General features: G+C 41.7%; 1 protein-coding gene across 1 annotated transcript in view; it reads right to left on the bottom strand.

Annotated features, from left to right (window-relative positions):
- Positions 1 to 2,247: 2,247 nt before the first annotated feature.
- The window catches only part of PRKD1 (protein kinase D1), a 324,397-nt gene continuing 300,345 nt past the window's right edge, over positions 2,248 to 26,299 (bottom strand). The window contains exons 16-20 of the mRNA XM_032796642.2: positions 26,006 to 26,167; positions 24,913 to 25,011; positions 22,671 to 22,938; positions 5,856 to 5,941; positions 2,248 to 3,196 (exon numbers count right to left, since the gene is read on the bottom strand). Of these exons, the coding sequence (XP_032652533.1) occupies positions 2,978 to 3,196; positions 5,856 to 5,941; positions 22,671 to 22,938; positions 24,913 to 25,011; positions 26,006 to 26,167 (834 nt within the window). The 3' untranslated portion in view covers positions 2,248 to 2,977. The remainder of the gene's footprint in view (positions 3,197 to 5,855; positions 5,942 to 22,670; positions 22,939 to 24,912; positions 25,012 to 26,005; positions 26,168 to 26,299) is intronic.

Consider the following 26,299-nt stretch of genomic DNA (forward strand, 5'->3'; position numbering starts at 1 on the left):
AAGAAAACTGAAAATAATTTGCTCCTTTTGACAATACTCTGACCCCATTTTTCCTTTCACCCAGACAACAGATTACAAATGTCCAAAGCAGGCCTCACACATTAACTATTCCAGTGTCTGAAAATCCAAACATCTATGCAAATTGGTGTTTTGTACAGCTACTAAATATTGTGATTTAAATATTCATTCTTAACTTCCACCAATAAACAAGAGATATACATAAACTTTGCTCTTTTACTGCCTCGTGCCTAACAGGACAAATGAAATTAAATTATAATTACACAAAATATACTGAACAAAACCTACTTTTTAAAAAAATATATTTTTGTAGTTTGAGTTTCTAAGTTCCTTTGGTTTTAAAAACTGGATTATCCTGAAGAGCATTATAGTAAAAGGTGATTGGATTGTCATCCACACATTGAAGAGTTTGAGATCAAAACAAGTAAAAGTTAATAAACAGCAAATAATGCCTGTTTCTTTTTGCTTTGCACTTTGTTGAAGATTTCTGTTATATGGCCCAATCACCCTATGTAAAAAGCTATGGATGGGGTTCTTGGCATGGACAGCTTTGCAAGGAATCCCTTGGTTGAGTAGAGACCCTATTCCTCCACATTGGCTCTGTCTCCTAGTGGCCTTTCCCTGGCAATACCACTGCCCATGATGGTTAGGGATGCCAACTTTCTAATCACACAAAACTGAAAACCCTTGTCCTGCCCCTTCTGAGACACTGCCCCCCAGCTTGCTCCCTCCATTGCTCACTCTTTCCCACCCTCACTCACTTTCGCTGGGCTGGAATGCAGGAGGGGGTATGGGCTCTGGGCTGGTGGTGCAGGCTCTGGAGTGGGGCTGGGAATGAGGGGTTTGGGGTGGAAGGGGAGCCAGGCTGGGGCAGTGGGTTAGTGTGGGGGGGGAGAGGGAGGGGTCTGGCTGCACGTGGGGCCGAGGATGAGGGGTTTGGGGTACAGGAGGGGGCTTTGGGCTGGAGGATTGGGGTGTGTGTGAGGGCTCCAACTGGGGGTGTGGGCTCTGGGGCATGGAAGGAGACTTCAGGCTGAGGCAGTGGATTAGGGTGCGGGGTGAGGCTGAGGATGAGGGATTTGGGGTACAGGAGGGGTCTCTGGGCTGAGGGATTGGGGTAGGGGGTTGTGGGCTCTGGGGTGAGACCAGAGATGAGGGGTTTGGGGTGTGGGAGGGGGCTACGGGCTGGGGTAGGGGGTTGGGATGAGGGGTTTGGGGTGTAGGAGGGGGATCTGGGCTGGACCAGAGAGATTGAGTACGGGGGAAAAGGGCTCTGGCTGGGGGTGGGGCCAGAAATGAGAGGTCTGAGGTGCCAGGAGAGGGCTTGGCTCCAGGCTGGGCCAGGGGCTTGGAGTGTGTGTGGGGGTGAGGATTCCACCTGGGAGTGGGGCAGGGATGAGGGGTTTGGGGTGCAGGAGGGGGTTCTGGGCTGGGCAAGGGGGTTGGGGTGAGGTCCCAGTGGCGCTTACCACGGCTCTGAGGAAGTGGCCGCCAAGTCCCTGCAGCTTCTGGGCACAGGGAGCCTGCCTTAGCCCTGGGCCCCGCTGTGCCACCGACCAGACTTTTAATGGCTCGGTCAGCGGTGCCGACCGGAGCCGCCAGCGTCCCTTTTGGACTGGGCGTTCCAGTCAAAAACCAGATGCCTAGCAACCTTAATAGTGGCCTATTGGAAAGGAAATGTGGCTGTATTACTTTTCTGGATAACTTCTAATAGCCATAGGGGAGAGGATAAGAATTCTCAAGCTCACGTATGTTAACTACCCTGTGAGCGCTAATCGAAGGAGTCAAACTCAAAAGGAAAACAAACATCTCCATGTATCTAAGAGTGTTTCTTCCTCAATCCCCTGATCCTGAGAAAGACCTCATTCCTGTGCTCACTGAAGTCAAAGCTCCCACTAATTTAACTGATGCAAAAATCAGACTCCAAAAAGCATGTTCCAAATCAGACTGCACTCAGTATATTAATTCTTCCTCGTCTTCATAGAGATAGCCATGTCTTAAGGAGAAAGTAATTTTTAACTATATAACTCATCCTTGCTCTGCAGAGGACACATTCCTGCTCCCACATGGAAGGGCTCCCTCAGTGGTTCCATATAACTCACTTCCACAGGCTGAAAGAATAATCTGAAAGATGCTCCTAGTCCTAGTCCAGACCAAACCAGGAAAAGCAACTCAGGATAACTTAAAAAGAATCACCATCAAACAGATCTATTTCAACAAGACTTTTTATTGAAAACATACACAAAGGCAACATGTGGTTCAGCTTCTGAATTTACATGTTAGAGCAGAATGTTTTAAGAAAAGGGGAAATACAACTGACATATACTGCAGTTTACATTACTAAGGCATTTAGGCTTTAGAGCAGGTTGCATCATGTGTATGCGTGCTTGTGTCTATATAAATACACATACACAGACGGTGCATCTGACTTAAAACTGTACAGTATTATGTAATTTGTTATTTTCATGCTTTTTTATATCTTAATATATTTTTTCCATAGCAAATAAACACTTTATCCAAATGGTAGAAGTTGTTCACAGAACAGCAGTAATAATCTACTCTTCAAGAGTTTGCTTACACTTACAATACTAATGGTGCACACACAACAGAGATTGGTATGGAAAGGTTCTCTCTTACCAATACGAGGCTCAAGTAAGAAAACACTAGTTTGCAAAGGCACAGCGGAGATAGGTTTTAATGCATTTAATACATGAATTATTCACAATAACAAGTTTAGTGTGTCTGGGAACTTTTGTTAATACAACACAGTTGGTCACACAAAATAAAAATGCTTCTGTTGATTTGTCTTGGCAACTCAGATGCATCAACAGTGGTAACAGTATAACAGCTTTGTTCCCATCTGACAGAAAATAATGGCAGTTCTGCAAGGCAAATGTTAAACCTGATCATATGTATTTATTAATTCCACAGTGTTTTGACAGATGATAGGGGATGCAACTTAAAGGATGCTGACACGCTCACTGAGGGCTTTCATCTCTGCTTCCTCTGGCTCAGTATTTTCCTTGTGGTTAGCACTTGGATTGATAAGATGTGCTGGATACTGCAAATCATGCTCTCCTGCGTACTGTTCCCAACGTGAGTCATCGCTTTCATGGGTGATGTAGCGTTCTCCGATTTTACATTCAAGCTCTCGTAAATCTAACCAGGTTTGATAGTCCTGCATGAAAAACCAAAAGGGGAAGTACTGGTTTGAGTATCTGTAAAAACAAGTAATCCTTCCCCCAGTAGAGTGAGATGTATCATTCAGTTTTGCTGTCTAAATGCCTTGCTTTCTTCTTACGTTGTTTCTTCTGACCGGAGTAATTACTCTGCATGAAATTAGCCTGCATTGATGTTTATCAATTTTTTCCCCATATGATTGTTTAGTAAATTCATTTGATTAGACTGTATGATAATGCACTGTACCATTGGAGTAGTACAAAGATGTCCCAGAAGGCATTATTATCCCCTTACATGGGCTGTAATGGCAGACTAGGGGCTCTTATATCGTTTGAATAAAACTGCAAGGGGAAAAAAAAGCACAGATAGCAAATCAGACTGATGTCCCTTCCGACCAGGTATACAATGCATGGGGGACTGTACCAAGCTCTTTCTTTGCCCCAGTCAGTTTATATCCTATATACCACATCAAATGTATGATAGACAAGGCAGTTTCATAATCTCAGTGTATAGTACTAGATGACAAGATCAGGGCTTGGACACGAGGCTCTGATTTTTCAAACCCTAAGCCAGCATCAATTTGTTTGGGTAAAAATACATGCCTGCCTAGGATTTCAAAGAAGCCTTGATGTTATTTGCACAGTCAATTTTACGGGGAGAAAGGGGTTATAGGGCATTAAACTGGGACCTGAGCCCTTGCTTAATTCCAAACTCAGCCACAGATTTCTTTTGATTTGGGGAAATTTAATTACTCTACCCTGTGCCAAAGGCTATCCCTAGGGTGGACCGGGGCCCAGGGCAGAAGTCAATTCCGGGACTGACTGCACTGGCCAATAGCGTGGACCCACGGAGCCCCCCCAGAGCTTGGGGCTCAGAGCAGTTGCTCTGATTTGCTCTGCTCCTGCCTCCATTCCACATCTGTAAAATGGGAATCCCTATGTCAATAGGGGTAGTATAAAGGAGAAAAATCCATAAAGTACATAGCTCAAATACTATGGTGAGGCAGGCAATGTAATACCTAGATTAACAGACACTGGGAATCTTATTAAATTTGTTAAAACAGGAAATGTAGTCAGTCTGATTTGCAGCATAGAGAGAAATGGCAACAAATGCTAGTAGGCTGGGACAAACATCCCAAAATATAAAATTTAATTCATAAACTGAGTTTTATAGCTTGTTCATAATGGAGATGTTGATATTTGAGAGAGAGATGTACAAGGGTGGAAGAGGCTCTATTACCAATGTATCTTTTCATAAGAGAGCAAAAAGAGTAATTCATGACCAATTAAAAGGAAAATGTGGTGTGGAAAAATTACGTAGCTGTAAAACAACTGAACAATATGACAGATTCAGTAATCATTAATAGTAGTGCTTTAAAGGCTTGCTATAAACCAAGCACCTCCACATTCATTGTTGTGATTTATTTTGGTTTCTCACTCAAACAGTAGCTAAAATAGTTTATAAATATCTAGTTCCTGGCAATAGGAGAAGATAGACAGAAATATTCCTGTCAGTACACTTTGTATCTGTGGGAGGTGATTAAATATCACAGTCGTGGGGGCTGTATAACAAGCTACTTACTCCTGAGCCTTTTACAGAATGAGGGGGAAAAGTACATATCTCCAAATGGTTAGGGGCAAATGCTTCTATGACCCCAGGATTCTCACTGCCTCATGACTATAAACGATAACTTTGAAACTAAAGCCTACATACCAGTACAGTCCAGGAGCTCCTAATATACATGCCAGTACTTCAGGCTCATGAGGAACACAATTGTCTCCCTCACACCCCACTCTTACAACTTGTTCCTGTGAAGTGATGAACATTCTCTACTTCTTTTGAAGGGTGCTTTGCAGGCAACTCTCTGAATGCTTATTGACTTCAGTGGAAGATTAAGGACTTTCAATACCTTGCGGAATCAGGTGCTGAATGGTAAACTTCTCTGATAGGGGACTCAATGCACACCCACTGCCTGAATCCATTTAGTTTTCTGTATTTTACCCTGCAACAGGTTTTGGCTGCTTCCAACTTAAGTCTCAACATATAACTGACTGGAAGACAGTTCCATTGGATAGAAAAGCCTACAACTCAGTGTGAGAAACTGGTACTGTTGGACATAAAGTTTAGGAACAGCTTTAACACTTGCAAAATTTCCTTTCATTAAAAATAATAACAATGCTGTATTCTCCTTGAAGACACAGCAGAACTTTGCTAATTCACACTAATGCATGGAAGACCTGCTGCCAGTTAATTAGCTGTGTAAATAAGCAAATTAGGACCTGATCCAAAGCACACTGAAGTGAATGTCTTTCTATCAATTATAATGGGTTTAAGATCAGGATTTTTTTTAAAAAAAGATTCTACAGCACAAAATGTATGTTGTTCAGTTAGTTTGACAAGCTTAATTTTTTATGGTATTTCATAGTACACTACTGTATTGTAAAGTAGCATATTTTGTAAAAGTAATAAGTCTTAGTAATATGAAACTTTGCTATATTAAAAATAAATAATATCCTGTGCACAGGGAAAAGGCTGCCTGAATTGAGAAAATTATCAGGGTTTACAGCTTCTTCTCTGTTAAAAGGCCAAAAATTGTTCATGTTTAGAATCTAAATATCCATACAGAAGGAGGGAAAAAGCATTAAGTGCAGCTTTACCTGTAACCATGGGTGGCTTAGCGTCTTGTCCACACTGTAGCGCTTCCTCATTTTCACTTGCAGCAAATTATTTATGAGATCAATAGCTGAAAAAAATAATTTCAGAACACATCATGCTGAAATATAAAAATGTATGGCAGGAAGGTGTTCACAGGTCTCAGATAATGAGTTTCGGCTGGTCTCACCAATTCAGTGTGGTTATAATCTGTACCCAAAAGGTGTCATGTAATAATCATTGGAAAACTAATAACTCATGATTTTTAATATTCTTGTGGGATGTGTGTATTAAGAGTTATGGATCTATTCTGGAATGATGACTAAAATGTGTTTAAGCCAGGCATATCAAAAGGGAGTTGCTAATCAGCTCTGCCTTAAACAAAGAAATTTAATGTGTATTTACTTCCATGATCTGCCTGGTTATCAGTCAAAGACAATGAAGGTCCACTTACATATAAAGTAAACAATGCTAAAAATATACATTACTGTATTATAAATGTTTGTCAAGTGAGGTGTTTATGAAAATCTATAATACACTAGTGATTAACAGCATTGTAATATATATATATATATATTAACACTATATAAGGAATTATGGATACTCCTTGATATTAGGCTTTACCATCTGTTTCCAAACAAAGCAAAAAACAGCCAGACAGGAGTGAATGTGATAGCTTTTTACCTCTCTTCTATGTAAATTTTAGCATGGGGAAACACTGCTCTACAGCCAAAATGCTTCTGAAATAACTGTAGTCAAACTTTACTAATTCTGGGTCACTGAGAACGAAAATGATGCTTAAAATTGTTGATTGGCTCTAGTCTAGCTGTTGGGCTCCAGACTACAGCAGTGGAATCTCCTGGCAGGTGATGTTAGGGTTTCCATGTTCCGTGACCATCAAAAGGATCTTGTCCCATTCTTCTTCATGGAAGGTGATCTTGTAGCCTGCAACAACATCGATGGTGTGATGGCAGCCCTCAACATCGTTCACGATCCAGATGAGTGGAGACTGTTCATTGATTCATCGAAGACGAGTCTTAAAGCTGTTTTGCTGCATAATGGCAATGTTTTGCCATCAATTCCAGTTGGTCATGCAGTCCATATGAAGGAAACCTATGACAACATGAAACAACTTTTGAGGTGCATAAACTATGACCAACATCAGTGGCAGCTTTGTGGCGATTTGAAGGTTGTTGCTCTCTTGCTTGGTCTGCAGACTGGATACACAAAGTACTGCTGTTTTCTCTGCGAATGGGATAGTCGTGCAAGAGATTCCCACTACATCAAGAAAGATTGGCCACTCCGACAGTCATTGGAGCCTGGGAGGAAAAGTGTTCAGCATCCACCACTTGTTGAATCAAGGAAGATTTTGTTACCACCCTTACACATCAAGCTGGGTCTGATGAAGAACTTTGTCAAGGCCATTGACAAAACACAAGCAGCTTTCAAGTACCTCCGTGGAAAATTTCCAAGGTTAAGTGAAGCTAAGATAAAGGAAGGTGTCTTTGTTGGTCCTCAGATTCGTGAACTTCTTCGAGATGATGCATTTGACCATGCACTGCGTGGCAAGGAAAAGACGGCATGGAAAGCCTTCCAGTTAGTGGCAATAAATTTTCTCGGAAACAACAAGGCAGACAACTACAGGTTGTTGGTGGAAAACCTCCTCAAGGCATACAAAAGCCTTGGTTGCAACATGTCACTAAAGATACATTTTTTGCACTCTCATCTAGATTTTTTTCCACCGAACTGCGGAGCAGTGAGCGACGAGCACTGCGAGCGATTTCACCAGGACATTGCAACAATGGAGAAACGCTATCAGGGCAAATGGAGCCCATCAATGCTTGCAGACTATTGCTGGACAGTGACAAGAGATGCTCCATTTAATGAATACAAGAGACAAGCCAAGAAGCGCCGAGTAGACACTGAATAGGACTAAACTATGTACATAATAGTTTTTTGCCTTTTGTTTCATAATAAATTTTATTTATATAACCCTTTTGCTGATTTTTAAAGTGTTACATAAACAGGACAGGTGAAATATTATCATGTAAAGCAACCATAAACACATGAAAAGACCTAGGTTTACAATTTATGATTAAAACTCTACTATCTACACAATATACATAGACATAAAATGTAAAAACTTAAATATCTTAGAAACAGTAGCCAATCAGTTATTTTAATTGTCATATTTGAATTCAGCACATCAAAATACATAATAAATACCACATTTTATCTCTGAAGCAGACGACTTCTCAAAAATTGTAGACCAGTGTTACCTTATTATTTTTTAGGTGCTTACAAATTGATTTAGTGGTCTATAATTTCCTGGGTCCTCTTTGTTCCCTTTTTTAAAGATAGGAGCTATGTTTGCCCTTCTGCCATTGTATGGGACCTCACCTATGAGTTCTCGAAGATAATACATTTTTTTCAACCTCTATATGAGTTCTTTTTAAAAAGGACAAGTCAAACAATGGAAAGAATTCTGAAAATATACCTATAATATCTGTGTTGATTGAACTGCATTATTAAAGTACTGGAGATTCACAAAGTCACGCTTCGGCTATCCCTCGATGCGAGGATGATGTCTAACAAGGGGGTTCATTGATGGATTTTTAAGTGTCTGAGGAGCCCAATTCATGCCCGACAGATTTTCCCACAGGACTGACAGGTGGAATCTCCGAGGACACATAGTTGTTGGCTGGACTGTTGAGCCCTTTCTTTCCTCCTTTATCACTTCTCTGTCTCATGAGTACGTCTGTTCTCCTCAAAGTGAGCTGTGACTTGGTGGATGGTGTGGCACCACTGTGTTGTGTTCCACACCGAGTCCTCTCAGTTTGTTGGGTTGAGCCCTCCCTTTTTAAGATGTACTTTCAGTATATCTTTGAAATGCTTCTGCTACCCTCTGCGAGCCTTTCTTCCCTCACTTAGCTGAGAGAAGAGCACCACTTTGGGAGGTGAGCGTCAGGCATACGTACACAGTGGCAAGACATGCAGAGTTGGTGTTTCATGACCTGCAGATCTATATTACTGATGTTGGCTGCAGAGAGAATGCTGATGTTAGTGTGTCGGTCTTCCCAGCTAATCCTGAGAATCCTCCTGAGTCCTGAGGCAGCACTGTTGGAATCACTCCAGCTGCTTGAGATGTTGTCTGTAGGTTACTCAGGTCTCACATCCAGATAAGGGTGGAGATGACAACTGCCTTGTAAACCAAGATCTTGGTGCCTGTTTGCAGATCCCTATAATTGAAAACTCATTTGAGTAGTTTTCCAAAGGATGTACTGGCACAGTGGATCCTGTATTCAATTTCTTTGTCAACGCTGGCTGTTTTGGGAGAGGTGGCCGCCAAGGTATGGAAAATGGTCCACATTCTCCAGGCATTCTCCACCGATGGTGATTTGTGGAGTACAAAGAGTAGTTTGTGCAGGTGAGGACTGGGTAGAGTACCTTGTTTTTCCCAATGTTGAGAGAGAGAGAGAGAGAGAGAGAGAGAGAGAGAGAGACACCCAGGCTGTGATAGGCATCTGCAAAAAGATTTAGGGTACTTTGCAGGTTGGCGTAGTGTGTGTGTGCATGTGTGTGTGTGTGAGAGAGAGAGAGAATGACACAGTCATATCCATACTGAAGGTCAGTGATGCCAATTCTCGTGATCTGAGATTTTGTTTGGAGATGTCAGAGATTGAGGATTTGGCCATCCATATCATACTCAATCCCAATGCCATCAAGAGAGTGGTCACGGACAAGAATCAGGATCACAGCAAGGTAAATGTAGAAAAGTGTTGGAGCAATGACACAGCCCTGCTTCACACCACACGAATGATGAATGGTTTGGTCTCTGAGCCATTGCACAAAATGGTGGCAGTCTTTCCATCATAGAATAGTCTGATGATGGAAATGAATTTCTGTGGACAGCCAAACCTACACAGCACCTTCCATAGGGCATCATGATTGATAGAGACAAAGGCCTTGGTTAGATCGATGAATGCCATGAATAGTTCCTGGTATTACTCTCTGCACTTCTCCTGAATCTGTCATGAAAATCATGTCAGTTGTGCCTCAGGATGGCCTGAAGCCAGACTGTGATTTGGGGAGGAGTTCCTCGGCAAAGGGGAGAAGGCGGTTTAGTAGGATCCGGGCAAGGATCTTCCCTGCGATGGAGAGGAGAGCAATATCTTTGTAGTTCCCACACAAAGATATGTCCCCTTTCTTGAATATTGTAACAACGCTGGCATTCTTAAAGTCAGGTAGAATTTCTTCACAGGTCCAGATTTTGTTGAGGAGTTGGCAAAGTTTGTGCTGGAGCATTGTTCCACCAGCTTTATAAACCTCAGCTGGGATTCTGCCTGGGCCTGGTGTCTTGTGATTTTTTTTTTTCTATCTGGGTGATGGCACGCCAGACTTCCTCAAAAGATGGGGGATCAGGAAGGAGTTCCATTGCCGAGTGTTGTGAAATAGACTTGATGATGTCTTCAGAGACTGTGGATTCGCGACTAAGGGCTTGGCTACACTTGTGAGTTACAGTGCAATAAAGGAGCCCCGGGCGCACTAGCTCACTACGCATCCACGCTGGCAAGGCACGTAGAGCGCTTTGACTCTGTGGCTACAGCGCTGCTGGTACTCCACCTTGGTGAGAGGAATAACATTTGCTGCGTCTTGGCTACAAAGCCCGGGCGTCAGTGTGAATGTTGCGTTACTGCGCTCTGATCGGCCTCCGGAAACATCCCATAATCCCCTTAAGTCAAGTAGCCACTCGTCATTGTTTTGAACTCCTGTAGGAATGTGGAAATGCCCTTTCAAAACTCTGTTTCTGACAGCCGGCATGCAAGCCATTACTGTGGAATGCTGTGTGTGAGAGAGAGAGAGAAAGGCGGGCGGGAGGGAGAGGTCTGGTGCTGTCTGAACTTACAAGACAGCATGCTGACATGCTCTCAGCCCCCCAAAAAACCCACGCTTTCCCCCCACATACACAGAACACACTCCTTGTTACACTCCACCCTACCCCTCTCATTTTAAAAACACGTTGGCATCATTTGCATGCTGGGATAGCTGCCCATAATGCACCACTACTAATGCCGCTGCAAATGTGGCCATGCCAGTGCACTTGAAGCTGTCAGTGTGGACAGATTGCAGTGCTTTCCCTACTGCGCTCTAAGAAGGCTGGTTTAATGCAAAATGCTCTACATCTGCAAGTATAGCCATGTCCTTAGTAGGTCCTTCCAGCCTTGTTTAATTGCTGCATTTTCCTTGAGGAGGGTGGTGCCATCCTGGGAATGTAAAGGGGTTGGGCCTTTGCAGCTTGACCTATGTATAGCTTTTGTTGCTTGAAAGAAGCTTTCCATGTCATCCTGGTCTACGAAACCCTGGATCTCAGAGGCCTTCTCTTGCCACCACTTATTTTTGATGTCATGTAGCCTCCTTTGGACTTTGTCTTTGAGCAGGTAACAAGCCTCATGTTTTTGTTGGTTAGAGGAATAATTTTGCCAGTTACAGAATGCAGTTCTTTTCCGTTGAATTAATGCTAAGATTTCCTCGTTGTTTTAGTCAAACCAGTATTGGTGCTGATGCATGAAATATCCTATAGTTTCAGCACTGTGATTCCAATGCTCTCGTGTGTCAATGATGCTATCAGGCAAGTTAGAGAGAGTTTCTCAGACAGGTGTTGCTAGAACATCTTGCAGCTGGCTTGGTCTTGAAGTGCTTTGCTGTTGTACTGCATTTGCTTAGTCTTGGGGTGTTTGTGGTGTGGTGGAGCTGCAGCCATATGATTGATCTTACTAATCAATGGTCTGTCCAACAGTGATCTGTACCTCTCATAGGTTGTGTTATATGGACATCTGTGTAATCTTAAGTTCTGATTATAACTTAGTCAAGGAGGTGTCAGTGTTTGGAGCAAGGATGTATCTCCCAGGAGTCTGTCTGCCTTAGGTGTGGCTGTGAGGATTGCATCAAGAGCACTATAAAATTGCTCCTTGTTGTCTTCCTCATCAAGTGTTGGGGTGTATGCACCAATGACTGTGGCATATTTGTTGTTGCTGAGCTTGAGCAGAAGAGTCATGAGACGCTCATTGAGCCCCACCGGAAGCTCCAAAAGCTGACTGGTGATTGTATTTTTGATGGCAAAGCCAATTCTATGAATGTCTCTTTCTTCAGGTGGCTTTCCTTTCCAAAAGAAGGTGCAGCCAACTCCATTCTTTTAATTGGCCCTCAGTGGTTCAACAGGTCTCACTAAGAGTTGCAATGTCAATGTTGAGTCTTGCCAGTTCTCTGGCAATTATGAGAGTTCTTCCCCTTCTGAGCATTCACTGTGCTGAGAGTCCATAAGAGTGCAGACATTCCAGGTGGTGAAATTCATTGTCCTATCTTTTGTTTTGGCTGCAGAATTCAGTGATCCCACTGGATGGGGTCATCCGGTTAGAAGATGGTGAGACAGCCTATGTTTGGGGCAACTTTTCTAGCCCCCTCCCCATCTAGGGTGCTTGGAGAGGATCCTAAAAAGACCTGCTCAGTCACAGTTGCTGCTGCCAAAATGCACTTCTGTCTCATCCAAGCAAAAGACAACTGTCATACAGCTGCCACCTGCATGCAAATTTATGACTAAAGATTCCCAGAGATCACTTCTCCTGTCTTCACCACCACTCGTCCGTCGCTGCAGGGCTTTGCGTGAGCCCTTTGGCAGAGGCCTGCACATGAAATCTTCTAATGTGTGCAGGCATTGACCACACAAGACTTGACAGAAGGAAAACCCTGACTTAGGGGCAAGGAGAACCAGGACAGCCACGGGCCTCCCTCTTGCTGCAGCTCTTATCTGCCTTAACAGCTGCAGAGTACTAAAGGTCCTTGTAGTGGGGCGGACTGCCCCACTCCCTGAGAGTGTGGGCCGCAGCAGGCCAGGGCGCCTGCGCAGACAGGGAGCCAATTACAGAAGGGCTTATTGACAGCCAATCAGGGCCTAGTTTGGAGACAGCAAATCAGGGCCAGGCTCAGCCCCATAAGAAGGCTGCCCAGGAAGGGAGCAGTCAGTCTGTCCCAGGCCTTTGAGAGGGGAAGGTCAGTCTCCAAGGGTGGGAGACTAGCACTGTGGACAGTGCAGTGCTGGCCAGGCTCGCGGAGGCTAGGGAGCTCTAGCCTGGAGGCTGCTGGCCGTGAAGGGAAGGGCCTAGCGGGTGGAAGGGGCCGTAGGGAAAGCGGCCCAGGGAAACAGAGAGATGAGAGGAGAGAAGGAGGACAGTGAGGCTGCCGCCAGAAGGCCCCTGGGCCAGGACCCAGAGTAGAGGTCAGGCCTGGGTCCCCTCCTTCCCCCCCTTGCAGTACAGCCAGCCATTGGCTGTAGGGAGCAGCCATTATACTACACCAGAACCCTGACAAGAGGGATTGGACTCAAAGGGTGTGGTTGAACATGGTGGCTGGAGTGTAGGACTGCCGATCACCGACCCCCAGAAGGGGGTGCGGATGGATTAAGGGGCACTGCCGGAGGGCAGTGGCCTTGAAGAGGATGCCGCTGAGCAGGGAGCAACGCGGGTCCAGAGACGCCAACCGAGGGCAGAACGACGGACGGGACACCACCAGGAGGCGGTGCTCCACTAGACAGAGCTAATTTCCGGAGTCACCAGCGGGAGGTGCCAGGTGGTGAGTCCCCAACCCATCAGAGTCCTCTATATGCGCCTACTCCACAGTCCAAACTTCAAAAGACCCCAATGGTGGTTAGTCAGGAGTCACATCTCAGACCTGCTTGCAAAGGGGGACCCTACTGGGAATATGGAAGCTCCACATGATGTAACTCTGAGGGTCTTTAGCCCACACAAGCCTCTCTACCATGACAAGGTTGCAGTCCATCAGAGAAGATAAACTTGGAGACTGATTTTTTTTTTTTAATCAGGTTCTAAAATAATCAGATATCAGACTCAAATGCTACGGATTGAAAACCGCCGAAGCAGCATCACCAGTGCTAAATCTAGCATGAAAAGAAAATTCAAACAAAAAAAAAAAACAGAACAAAATAATAAATCTAAACTACTAATAGTAGTAAGGATATTTTTGTAAAATTTTGGAAAGTGCATCACAAGGATGATAGGAGAGATAAGCTCTGACTCACTCCATGCAGCAGGAGGAAGGAACTGGAGATGCCAGCAGCTCGCTGCCCCCTTTATTGCCTTAGGCAAAACCACGGGCGGCACAAGGTGCATGCACAGACTGCCAAACAGTACTGCTTTCAACATCTCTGGCTCCAGGCACATAACCCTTGGTGGAATATAATAGGGACCATCACTCGAAGAAGAATTTACACTGATGGGAGAACTCTCCTTCTGGTGTAGCTAATCCACCTCCCTGAGAGGCACTAGCTAGGTTGGCAGAAGAATTCTTTTGTCAATCTAACACTGTCTATGTGAGGGGTTAGTTTGGCTAAAGTACGCTTGGATTTTTCACACACCTGAGCAATGTAGTTTACGCCCAAGATTTCCATAAGTTTAACTATACGGGTACTTTAAAGAGTCTGTCAATCTGTTAATGAGATTATTGGGGGCAAAACCTAATTTTGATATTGGGTACTAAATTTCTTGAAGGAACCATCATCAATGAATTTTACTTTCTAAACTAAGAGCTTTCCTTATAAATTCTCAAAGTTAATTCTGTACTCAAGGAGTAAGTGTTGCAATTTTGGGGACGATATATTTTTTCATAAATAACCAAGTTGTTGAATCTATGCTTCAACTGCAAAACTCATCTCAACCTTCACTATGAAGCCACTACCAATATCTCCATAATATAAATGTATCTAACCCAGGATAGTTTTACATTGTAAAGAACTGTTATTACTCATTGTGGAAGTGCTCATCATCAAATGAGAGAATACCTTGTTTGCCATCATTTTATTATTTTTTTTCTAAAAGACATATCAAACATAGATGGCATTATGTTACATAGACCTACGGTTATAAAAGTAATAACATACCAAATGGACTGAGGCATCTAACTGAACTTTAGGATGCTGACAGTTCTGCAGCTCAGGAGATAAGATTTATCATAATTTTATTCAAAAAATAAAGTCAATGAGAAATAGGAACAATATACACTCAACATTACAAGGGAAGTACTATAGTAATTCTGGGACACAATGCCACAGCAGAATCCAAGAGGGTCATCAGAGTCATAGATATTAATTAAATTCTCAGTTTAAGTCTGGTGGATTTGAAAGTACCTTGTAGTCTGAAGGAGACTTAAAATAGTTTTCTTTCAAGAAATGCTGTACGTTTTCATCATAACAAAAAAAACCTCAAACCAAAAAACACCTCTTCAGAATATGTTTCCTTTTAAGGAACAACACTGAACTTTCAGAGATCTGATAAGGTAGTGAGCCAACTGAAAGTGAGAACTTGAATGTCAGGTCAAATTTGAGACCAAAACTTAGCTTTTTTTTATTAACATTTTGCAAAATAAAACACTAATACAAATATCTACATAAAATTTCTCCTTCCTGTAAAATTTTGTAGACAATCACACCCTTTCTTGTATTGTTCACAACTCAAAAGCTGAAGTATTCATCCAGTATTATGAGAGATTCTGAAAACAAAACTGACTAATTTATTGTCATTGTTACAGATGAGAGAAGTGCTAAAATAAATGAACAATATGTTTAGTGAAAAGGGCATTAGATCTCTTTAAATTGTGATACTGTTGGACTTTAAGAAAGAGGATTCATCCATTTTGTCAACAGATTACTACATAAACTAAACTAATGGACAGAGCATGAAGAGTTAAGTGCATTCTTCATAAATGTCCAAAAGATGTGTAAAATAATCAACTTGACCGAGAACCAGATTTTTAATAACAGCTCTGTACCCAACATCTCCCACTTTTGAAAATCTGGCCACGAGTTTACAGATAGGACAGTTGCTAAAGAAATGAAAACTACATCCATAAATCCAAGACCATGTAACCCATCTCAGTTTTTTTGCAGGACTAAGTTTGACTATGCAGTCAGTTTAGCACCATTGTGCTACCATCTATGACAATCAATGCTACACATTATTGTGATTCATGTGTATAATATAAATGCTCAAATCCTCTGAGAATGCTTTGGGCGTCATGGCTGTATTTTCTCTTTCACCACTCAAAAGTATGTCAGCGTTGCTCATTATGATGTGGAGAACAGCCAGAGCTGAGTGAACGATTGCCAACAGAAAGTTCTATATCACAAAGATTTTCAACATAATGAGAACATTTTAAAAAATCATTTTCCATTCAAGCAGTTCAGACCTACTGGATGTACCTAGCAAGAATATTGCAGAATAATGTTAACCTGTGCACAAGCATAAAAAATTAGATGGGGCTCCATAACAGAAGAATAATTAGGAGTGCCTCACTTCTGTCACCATGGTCAACAACAACCATCTTCTCTATCACTCAAGATCATAAACAAGACATAAAGCTTGACTCATCCTTCCTGTAGACTCTTAGATCTAGGCCATGTCTAAATCTTGCCATGTATTCCTGCAGAACATCTGGACTTTCCTCTGCATTCACATAGCTAAAATTCTCTGACGATGTCATCTCATGGTACTGCAACTCCCTCCTCTATGGCTTTGACAAATCCTGTCTTCCTTTTGCCCCATTCATATCCATTCCAAACACTTCTGCAAAGATCATGGCTCATTATTTTGACCATATCCTCCTCTCGTATCCCTCTCCTCTCCTCTCTATTTGCATTCCTCCCCCACCTCCCCCTTTCTTTTACTTCTCTTCACTTTTAAGGACCTCCACAGCCTATACTCACCCTATCTTTCATGGGCTATGAAGATGATGCCTGCCTTCACTTTGTCAATTATTCCAGTCTTGATTGCCCTTTTCCAACAAACACTTTCATGCTTTCTCCCATACTACCCCCCACCACCAATGCATGGAAGGAGCTTTCTGTAAATATCCACAAAGCCATCTTTATTGCCTCCTTCAAATCCTTACTTAAAACTCTCCTCTGCTATCATGCCTACAAAAACTCAGTGATTAGGGAGCTAGTGTGCTGTAACCTTTCCTTATCATGGTAACCAGTATCATTGCACTGTTTACTTGTGCTCCCTGTCTGGTGAATCCACGTTATTGTACACTTAGGGTTTGTCTACATTACCGCTTAAATTAATGTAATTTACGTCGCCCAGGGGTGTGAAAAAGCCGACATAGCTTCTGCCTCTTGCGGAAGTGGAGTAATTATGCCAATGGGAGTGCTCTCTATGGTCAGGAATAATCTTTAGGTTAAGTAGTTTTGTACAATGCATAACACAATGGAGGTTGATCCTTGATTGAAATCTCGAGTCGCTACCACAATATGAGTAATAAAAGATAGTCGTAAGTGGGGAAAAAACAGCAAGAAATGTAAATACAGTGAAAGCAGGGAGTGTGACCTTTTTTACTTCTCCAATTTTCCTCTGGCTCTGGTCTAATACTCCATCTGTTTTGCTCTGAATTTGACTATCTAAACACAAACAACAACAAGTCGGAACAATAAGCAGTTTTTAGTAAATCACAAGTCCATTTTAGTCATTGTTCCTTGGAACAAACAAGCCTGTTATCAGTATTTTTGCAGTTTGCTCCTTTGGCTTGCTTTCTGGCCCTGGGTGACTAGTTCAGTAACCACAACAGCATTCTGAAATGTAACCGAAGAGTGACACTTTTCCATTTATTATGCACAGAGTGATGTCAAATCTTTTGTGTGTGTGGTCCATCTGTGAAATGGGGACAATGATATTACTATATTCCTCTGTAAGGCACTCTGAAATCAAGGGTCACAAATTCTATAAAAGAGCAAGGTGGTATTATTATATAATGCTGGTTTATATATTTAGATTTTCAAAATCATAAATGCCCCCTTGAAAGCTCAAGACACTTTTTTATATATAAAAGTTCAAAACAACTTAAAACAAGAAAAGCAAGTATTGCTACTTTCTAAAGCCAAAAAGAAGAAAAGGAGAGTCCCAGCACAGCCACACAATACTCTCCAGTACACTATATTATTATTACTGTCGTGTCTGTATCTGGTTCTGCCCTCCTTAACATATTAGTCAATAAAATGTAAATTGATTTTTTGGGAAACAAATAATCTTCAGAATTATATTTACAGCATCCTATTGAAAATGTACACATTACAAAATTTCCTAAGAACTGCACACAGTACAATAATGACCAAAAAATCCAATCTACATGTTTTATAGCTTTGTATCATTAGCTGTTTTATAAATCTGATGTAATTGTAACCCAGGTTATGTCTTTAGGAATATAAAATTGTTAACTAAACATAGTAGCATAAGGTTGGGGTGGGGAAGAAGCTGGTAGATGATATAAAAGAACTGTTACATTCTGGGCTTCCAAAACTGACCAATTCCTCCAGAAACTTGGTAAACAATTCTAATGTAAGGTGCTTTACAACCAAGCAGCTGCATTTTCTCCACCTCTGATTTTGTGTATTGTAATAATAACCTGTCTTCATGAGAAGTATCTCCCAAAAAGCTAAGTATATATATTAGTCTTAGGGCTGGCCTACTCTTGAAATTTGTTGTGGGCGAACTCAAATTATTTCACATTAAAGTGCCCTGTGTCCACAAACAAAGATGGTGGTTTGTTTCATTATTTATTTATTTATTTAAGCAAATCACACATTAACTTCACTTTGGAAGCTGGCTGCTGTTCAATGCCTTTAAATTCTGGCATATAACGGAAGTAATCTGGGGTACGGTGGTGATGTAATTTCTTTGGTAATCTTGTACAAAAACAGATTTAATTATGTCGTTCAACATCTCATCTTGCTATCTACTGGCAACCTTTTGTTTATATCCTCTGTCTTCAGTTACTGGCAAGCCACCCTCAGCTAATCTGAATTCCACTGAATTGTTCCAGGTTTCATCTGACAAGGTTTAATTCAGGTTTATTTTGGGAATTTTACTAGCTACAGAATGCACTTGGTTATATCACAGAATTATCTTCTAGCTCTGGATCTCCATTGGACCTGGAAGCCATTTTCAATTATCACCTTACTTTTAGTTCCAACTTGAACTTCTCAGACCCTAAATTCATATGACCTAAAAGGGCTTCTCACTTGACCACAGGCTACAAGAACTAACTTCTTTGGGGTCAATTAAGGGTATGTCTAGCATGCAAAACAACAACAAACAAAGTCTGCAACAGCAAGTCTCAGGCTTGTGCACATTGTGCTTGTACCCTGGTGCTAAAAATAGGTGTGTAGGTGTTCCTGCTCAGGCTAGAGCTTAGGCTCTGAAACCCACCTCCTCTTCTAGGCTTCAGAGCCAGCACTCCAGTCCAAGCAGGAACACCGGCATGGTTAGTTTTAGCATTGCAGTGTGAGCATGAGTCTGTAGACCTGGGCCTTGAGACACACTGCTGTAGCTTTTTATTTTTTTTGCACTGTAGACATATCCTAAGAAAGTAAATATTCCTTCAGGTCTCTATCCCTTTGTTCAAGAAAACATTTTATCCAGCATGTATTCACTGTCTCTTCAGTTCTTGCTCAGCTGCACACGGGTATAGTATACCATGTCAGATGTCAGTGCGTGCTTCATTAGGCTATATGATTTTCTTATGTCATTCACTTATCCTAGTCCCCAGATTTCTAATGTAAAATCCATCAGGTACCTTCAGAGCTGCTGAAATTTTTATTTTTTGAAAAATGTTCTTTACAAATTTCTTCACAAAAATGTTCTTTTAAATATGTGTTGAAAGTTACGGAAAAAGTTTATCAAAACCATTTTCATAAGATTTTTTAATAAAAATAAAATATATTAAAATAATGAAAATGTAAAAAAATTGAAACGTTAGTCCATTTGAACATTTTAAAATAACTAAAACTCCTCCCAATAGGTTTTTATTTTCTGTCCAGCTATAATATGTTTCAGCTATCACTGTACTATCGAGAATATAATCTAGATAAGAATTGCCCCCAAATGGATAGCATGTATCTGTTTTTGAACATACTAAAGTTAATGGGTAGTGTTTAGATGTGAGAGTTTTGTTTAGTCCATTTTAAGAGATAAAATCCAGCTTTAAAAATTTGGAGTTGCATTGAGGTTCCAATTTCCTGCCTGAATTCAAACAAATTCAGGTTCTTGTGACTGGAGATTTTGGTTCAGTTCATCTCCAATAAAAGCTAATTGATCAAACAATGAGGTAACCGTAAATATATAAAACAACCACAATGTGTAAGCAATTTTTAAAATCAATGATCTTTTGTTAAAATGTATGGTGGTTTCCCCCCTCTCCCCATTTTATATATGACAAGCTCAGATTCTCCATTCTGCAGAATTATACCTGATGACTCTCCTAACTGAGGCTGTAATTTTGGAAAGGGTAGAGATAACACCACAGCAGGTGGGTTTTGCATAGATGCTTCTACAGAATCTTCAGCTGTGAATGCAGAGATTGATCTTCTGTCTACTTTAGTGGGGACTTGTGGGAGACAATTTCCTGCTGCCTCTTCTGTGTTGATTGCGGTCTGCTTCTCTCTCTAATGCCAGGTAAAGCATTGTGCACAACACTCAGATTCAGTCTTTGGTGGTTTCTATGTATACTTTTCTACAAAATTTTTAACTTTTTTTTCAGTTGATTTTATCAAACTTTATTCTGCCACTGTAAATATAACAACAGACATAATGCATTCATTTACCTAACACCTTTCATCCAAGGGTCTCAAAGCACTCTATAAACAATTAATTAGGCCTAAAAGCACTCCTTTGAGGGAGGTATTATTATATTTGTTTCAAAGATGTCAGCGGTGGCACAGAGAAGTTAGTTAATTTGCCCAAAGTCACATAATGAATCAGAGACAGCAATAAAAGCCAGAACTCCTGCTTCCAAGCCTCTGTTCTAAACACTAGAGAAACATTTCCCAGGATATTTTAAATTCTACTTCTTTAATTCTTCTTGGTATATATTGTCATATGTAGTTAAATTAGAATTCTATTATTTCTACTTTTTTATTTTTTTTTGCTTCAACATTCACCAAGGAAGTTTAGAAAAAGAAATATTTTTGGATGTAGGAGTTGAGAGAGAAATAAGATAGAACAACTGTTTAAAAATGGAAACTCAACTTGGCTGAGGAAATCCATTACACACAAACACTTTGTGGTGAAGTCATGCAGTCACCACCTGAAGGCAGTTAGTTTTCAGTCAGCCCTGTTTGGTTAGGCCTGGTTCAGATACTTCACTAGTCTTGGTTGATGATCTCCCTAGAGACATCCAAGGTCAGTTATCAATACTGATTCTTTTATATTTAACAGCAGTCTTTGATACCATTGACTAGTGCTCACACTTTTACCTGCTAAGCCCCCACAGTCTCTGTTGTGGTGCTGTTTTCATATTCTGCTCCTGAAAACCAATCTGTTTGTGACTCCCTCTGCTCTGTAATTGTTTAATTCCCCTTTTACCTCACCTACACAGAGAGAGGCGAGATACAGAAGCAATCTGTAGATGAGAAGTGGGTTGTAGAGATAGGTGGGGATGGAAGAAGAGGAGGTGCAGAGGCAGGTAAGTGCAGCACCAGGGAGACAGAGCAACCTCAAATCAGGGAAAGTGAACATTTTCCACAAACAGCAGAGAGCACCCTCCAGTTGCATTTATGCTTCGGTAGCAGTGGAAGGTGGCCCCCAGAAACTGATTCTACCTAGGGGAGTAAGCAGTATTCAGCCCACAGAGGCATAATGTTCTGGAGGTAGGGGTCACCACCTGTCCAGCTTTTCCCAGGATCATCCTTTTTTTTTTGATACAATTTGTCCCAGGAAATGTGTAAGTATTTCTGAGACATTAAAAATTCCAATTTTTGTCAGTTGTGTAATAATATCCCATTCACCACAAATTTGATCAAAGCTCCAGCTGTGGAGGGGAGGGTTAAGGAGCTCAACCCGAAAGGGGAAGGGTCACATTGTGCCTAGCCCTGACAGCTTCCAACAGAAATGCAAGTATGGTTGCCTCCCATTGCCCCAATGCCTTGGCCTGGCCGCACAATTCTGCTCCCTCTATCGGGGTGGCAGCTGCTGGCTACCTTGGCTCTGACCACTCCCACTGCAAAACCACAACACCTCCAACTTGAGAACTGGGCTTGGCCAGGCCAGTAGAGGGCAAAGGAGCCTGACTTATTGAGAAAGCAGAGACCACACAGGAAAGGTGGAGCTCCATGATGGATGCTCTGTTTTTTTGTACCTCAGAGGTGGCAACCCTAACTGAAGGAACTATCAGTAGTGAAGCAGCAGGTAAGACAAGAAAGGAATGCACTCCAACTTGCTGCTCACACACCCCGCATCTCTAAAACATCCTTCCTGCCTGAACCTAGGGTGTCCAAGGGTCAGAAGTCACTCCAGTTTCTACAATACAACATGTAGCTCAGCGTGCTCTTTTAATCCTTATAGTGCCTAAAGAATTAAGGAATATGAACATAATTGTGCCCCTAATTCAAGGCCCTCTTGACCAGACTTTGTCTAACACTGCACCCCCATACTCTGAAATGCACTATTTCACCACAAGGCAGACAGTGCAGGAGATACAGAATATTAAATCTTGTGGAGACTCAAGAAAAATTCTCGTTGCATCACACTATTATTTCCATAACAAAAAGCTCTGTACTGAGAACACAAAAGTTCATTGTTAAATTACAATGATCTTAATGGTAGAAGGCCTACAAAGAATGATGTTTTAAAAAGTATGAATGATACTTGATTTGTAATTTTAATCTCTTTTTGTCACTTGTCAAACGGAGAAAAACCCAATATAAGGCAATATAGTTATACTGTATAGGCATGCAAATTCTAGAATCAAAAACAGGATGTTACCTTCATGAGAGATTTCCTTCCAGGGATTTGGTGGGTACATGAAAGCAGCATTCTGGATTTGGTCATGAATGTCTTCGTCTTCATTGAATGGAAATGTACCACTAAGGCTCACATAAATAATGACACCCACAGACCACATATCCAAAGACCTATTATAGCCTTTGTTTCTCAGTACTTCTGGAGCTAGGTAAGCTGGTGTACCCACTACTGAGCGCCTGAATGACTTCTCTCCAATGATTCGGGCAAAGCCAAAGTCACAAAGTTTTACCTGTTTGAACAAAGTGTTATAGTAAAATCAACAGAAATGACATTTTAATTTTGTTTTACTCTCTGTCTGCTTCAGATTCTTTTGTAATTTATTGCTGGAGCTCAGGGGTGAGCTGTGTCTTTGTCCTATCTCTCTCGGTCTTCTCCATGGGCACCTCTTTCAAGTAACTGGCCTACGGATGCACTTCTCTCAGAGGGGAATCACACAATTCAACCCACAGTTAGCCTTGATCAACAGTTTCCCATCTGTGCTTTCCTCAGCAGGTTCAAGGAACTGTGACCAGTTGGTACACACAGTTTTGACATCAGATAGCTTGTTCAAAAATAAATAAATAAATAAATAAAGTATTTATTTATCCATAGGAACATAAGTAGAGAGAAAAGGATTACAACAAAAGCCTAAATATGTAAATGCTAAGCCTAACATTTCCTTCAATCAGTTAGATAGGCCAGATGGAGTCTTGGTATCTCCCTGTTCTCCTAAGGACCAAGTTGTTGTCTGCTCTTCTGCAGACCTTAGTCTCACTGTCTCTTCAGAGGCTCAGCTTTTAATCACTTTCAAGCTCCTTGTTTAAGAGTTCCCATCTCAAAGTCTCTGCGATTTCAATATGGGATCACCCCCCCAGGGGCCATTTAGATTCCCAATTCCACATTAGTGTAAGCAAACTTCAAAGGAATTATAACCTCCACTATCCATTTCAGTACAAGCAACTCGGGATATCTACCACTATTTACTTTGTTTCTTGCCAACCAAAACTAAGACTCATTTCACTCTTAGATACCCTTTAGCCTGAAATGCTATGACCACCAGACCCACAGATGTCTCTCTCTCTCTCTCTCTCTCTCTATATATATAAAATCATGAAATTAATTACAGATATTTCCCACATTCTTCACAATCATGGACCTAATTTTCAGATAGACAGGTGTGTGATTATTGTGGCTGTGTGTGCAAATGACCAATCAGCATGGTCCAAACTATCCATTTGGATGTGTAAAACACTTGAATTGTATTCTAATATTGTACAGATTAGATGTCCAATTGTCTGCAAGTTTCTGCACACAAAGTGACATGGCTGATTTTTTGAAAATCAGGTCAAATATCATTGGAAAAAACAAACAAACAAAAAAGACTAGAGCCCAAGATTTTCAAAAGTAACTTGTGATTTTTGGATGTATCTAGTTGAGTACACACAAACAAATGCACACAAAATCACCAGTCACTTTTGAAAATCCTGGTCCATACAAATAACCATAGCTAAAACAACAATTTACTAAAGGGTATTTTTAGTAAAAGTCATGCACAGGTCAAGGGCAATACATAAAAATTCATGGGCCATGACCTGTCCATGATTTATACTATAAATACCCCTGGCTACATCTTAAGGGGGGTGCTCTGGGGGGCACCAGGGCTGCTGCTGGAGGTGGGGGAGCGGAACGTCTGGAGGAGCTGTTGCTGGGTGAAAAGCCAGGGGGTTGCTGCTGGGGTGGGGGGAGGATGTCCCAGTGAGCTGCTGCTGGGGGGGGGGGCGCCTTGGGGGACTGCTGTGGTGTGGGTGGGGCAGGGCCAGACATGGCACCAGCTGCTGGGGCTGTTGGCAGCGACTGCACAGGCAGGCCACGGACCACCACCAGGGGAGCAACTACCCAGGGTCCGCCGCCGGCAGCAGCTACATGGGCCACCCGAGGACTATGGCTCAGGCCAGCCACATCAGCTTCTGCTCGGGTGGTCCCCAGAGCTAGCTGCCCGGGGATGCCTGAGCAGTGGCTGGTGCGGCTGAGCCTCAGGTCACTCCAGCAGCAGATGGTGCAGCTGGCTGTATCTGTCCCTGGGGACACCTGAGCAGCTGGCCCTAGGGTCAGCCACACTAGCCCCCGCAAAAGTCATGGAGCCCTAACCATAGCTAATATTATTTCACTTCGGGACTTCTTAATATACATTAATATTTATATAGAGAGAATATTTTCCACTTGCCTGTGGGAAAGGATCAGCTGATGCTAGCAGTACATTTTCTGGCTTGAGATCACAATGAACAATATTTTTAAAGTGAAGATGCCTCAAGGCAACAAGGATCTGCGAAGAAATACATAACCATTAACATTCAGTTTAGATTTTCATTCTATTTATTTTTAATTTCAATATGATTCCTGACAGTAATAACAACAATAAACAGAGGATCACTAATTCTGTCATCATCACTGGCTATTACTTATAGAGTGCCTGAAAGTTTCCTAAATGCTTTACAACATGAAGTAAGATAGCTTCTTGTCCCAAACAGTTCTAAGTGAACACACAATTCACAAATTTTCACAAAATTCCTTTCCTTCAGTTCTGGAGTCCTACTTTTTCCCCCTGAAATTTTGGAACTCTGAAAGTGCTTCATAGTTTGGCATGCAAAACTCTACTGTTCAAGCTCAACATTTTATAATTTTCAAAATGTGCATTCAAAGTTTTCACAGCAATATCATAGGAGCCTTTTTTTTTTTTTTTTTTGGACAATTATAGCTTGTGGAAAGAAAATAGGGAGGGCCACCTGGATCCATAGAGGGACTTAGGTATTACAGTAGTAAACATGTCTTTAGCCCAGTGGCTAGAGTACTCAACTGGGACACCAGTTCAATTCCCGTTCTCTGTCTGATGAGTAGAGGAGATCTGAAAAGTGAGTGCCCTAATTATTGGAGTATAGAGTCCTTTTCATTCTGTCTTTGACCCAATTAATATTTAATTACAGCGGAACAGCTTCAACAAGAGAGGCAGAGAGCCCTGCATCAGACTATATCGTACTCCAGTGGTTAGAGTGCTCACCTGAGAAGCAGGGAACCTCTATTCAAATCTCCCCATCACCCTAACTGTGTTGTGTGGATATTAGGCATGCTGAGAGCATGCCCTACTGGATTGGGCCCTGTGGAGATGATAGGCAGGGCATACGAAGGTATCAACACAGGCCTTAATAATATAATACCAGGTTTAAAAAAATTACTGGTGTAAATTATGACAAAGGAAAATGTAGCAAATAATGATAACCCAATGTTAAATATCTTTCTTGGCTCTATAATTAGGTTTTTACCTGGGTAATTAAAAACTTTGTTATTCGTTCTGGCAATCTGCCTTTTTCACTTGACAAGATCATCTCCAACATGTCTCCATGGAGCTTTTCCATAACAACGAACACTCTTTCTGGTGTCTCAAACATACACTCCAGATTTACTACTCCAGGATGATGAAGGTTCTGTTAAAGACAAATATAGCAATTGAATCAAATGAGTTTTTCCCCAATACTGTAGTGAGCTCTATTTCTATATAGCTGTCCAGACTTCAGGCCCCATACACCCCATTTTATTAAAAATAGTTGAACATTTTA

This window comes from Chelonoidis abingdonii, chromosome 4, assembly GCF_003597395.2.
Source record: "Chelonoidis abingdonii isolate Lonesome George chromosome 4, CheloAbing_2.0, whole genome shotgun sequence".
NCBI classification, from domain to species: domain Eukaryota; kingdom Metazoa; phylum Chordata; order Testudines; family Testudinidae; genus Chelonoidis; species Chelonoidis abingdonii.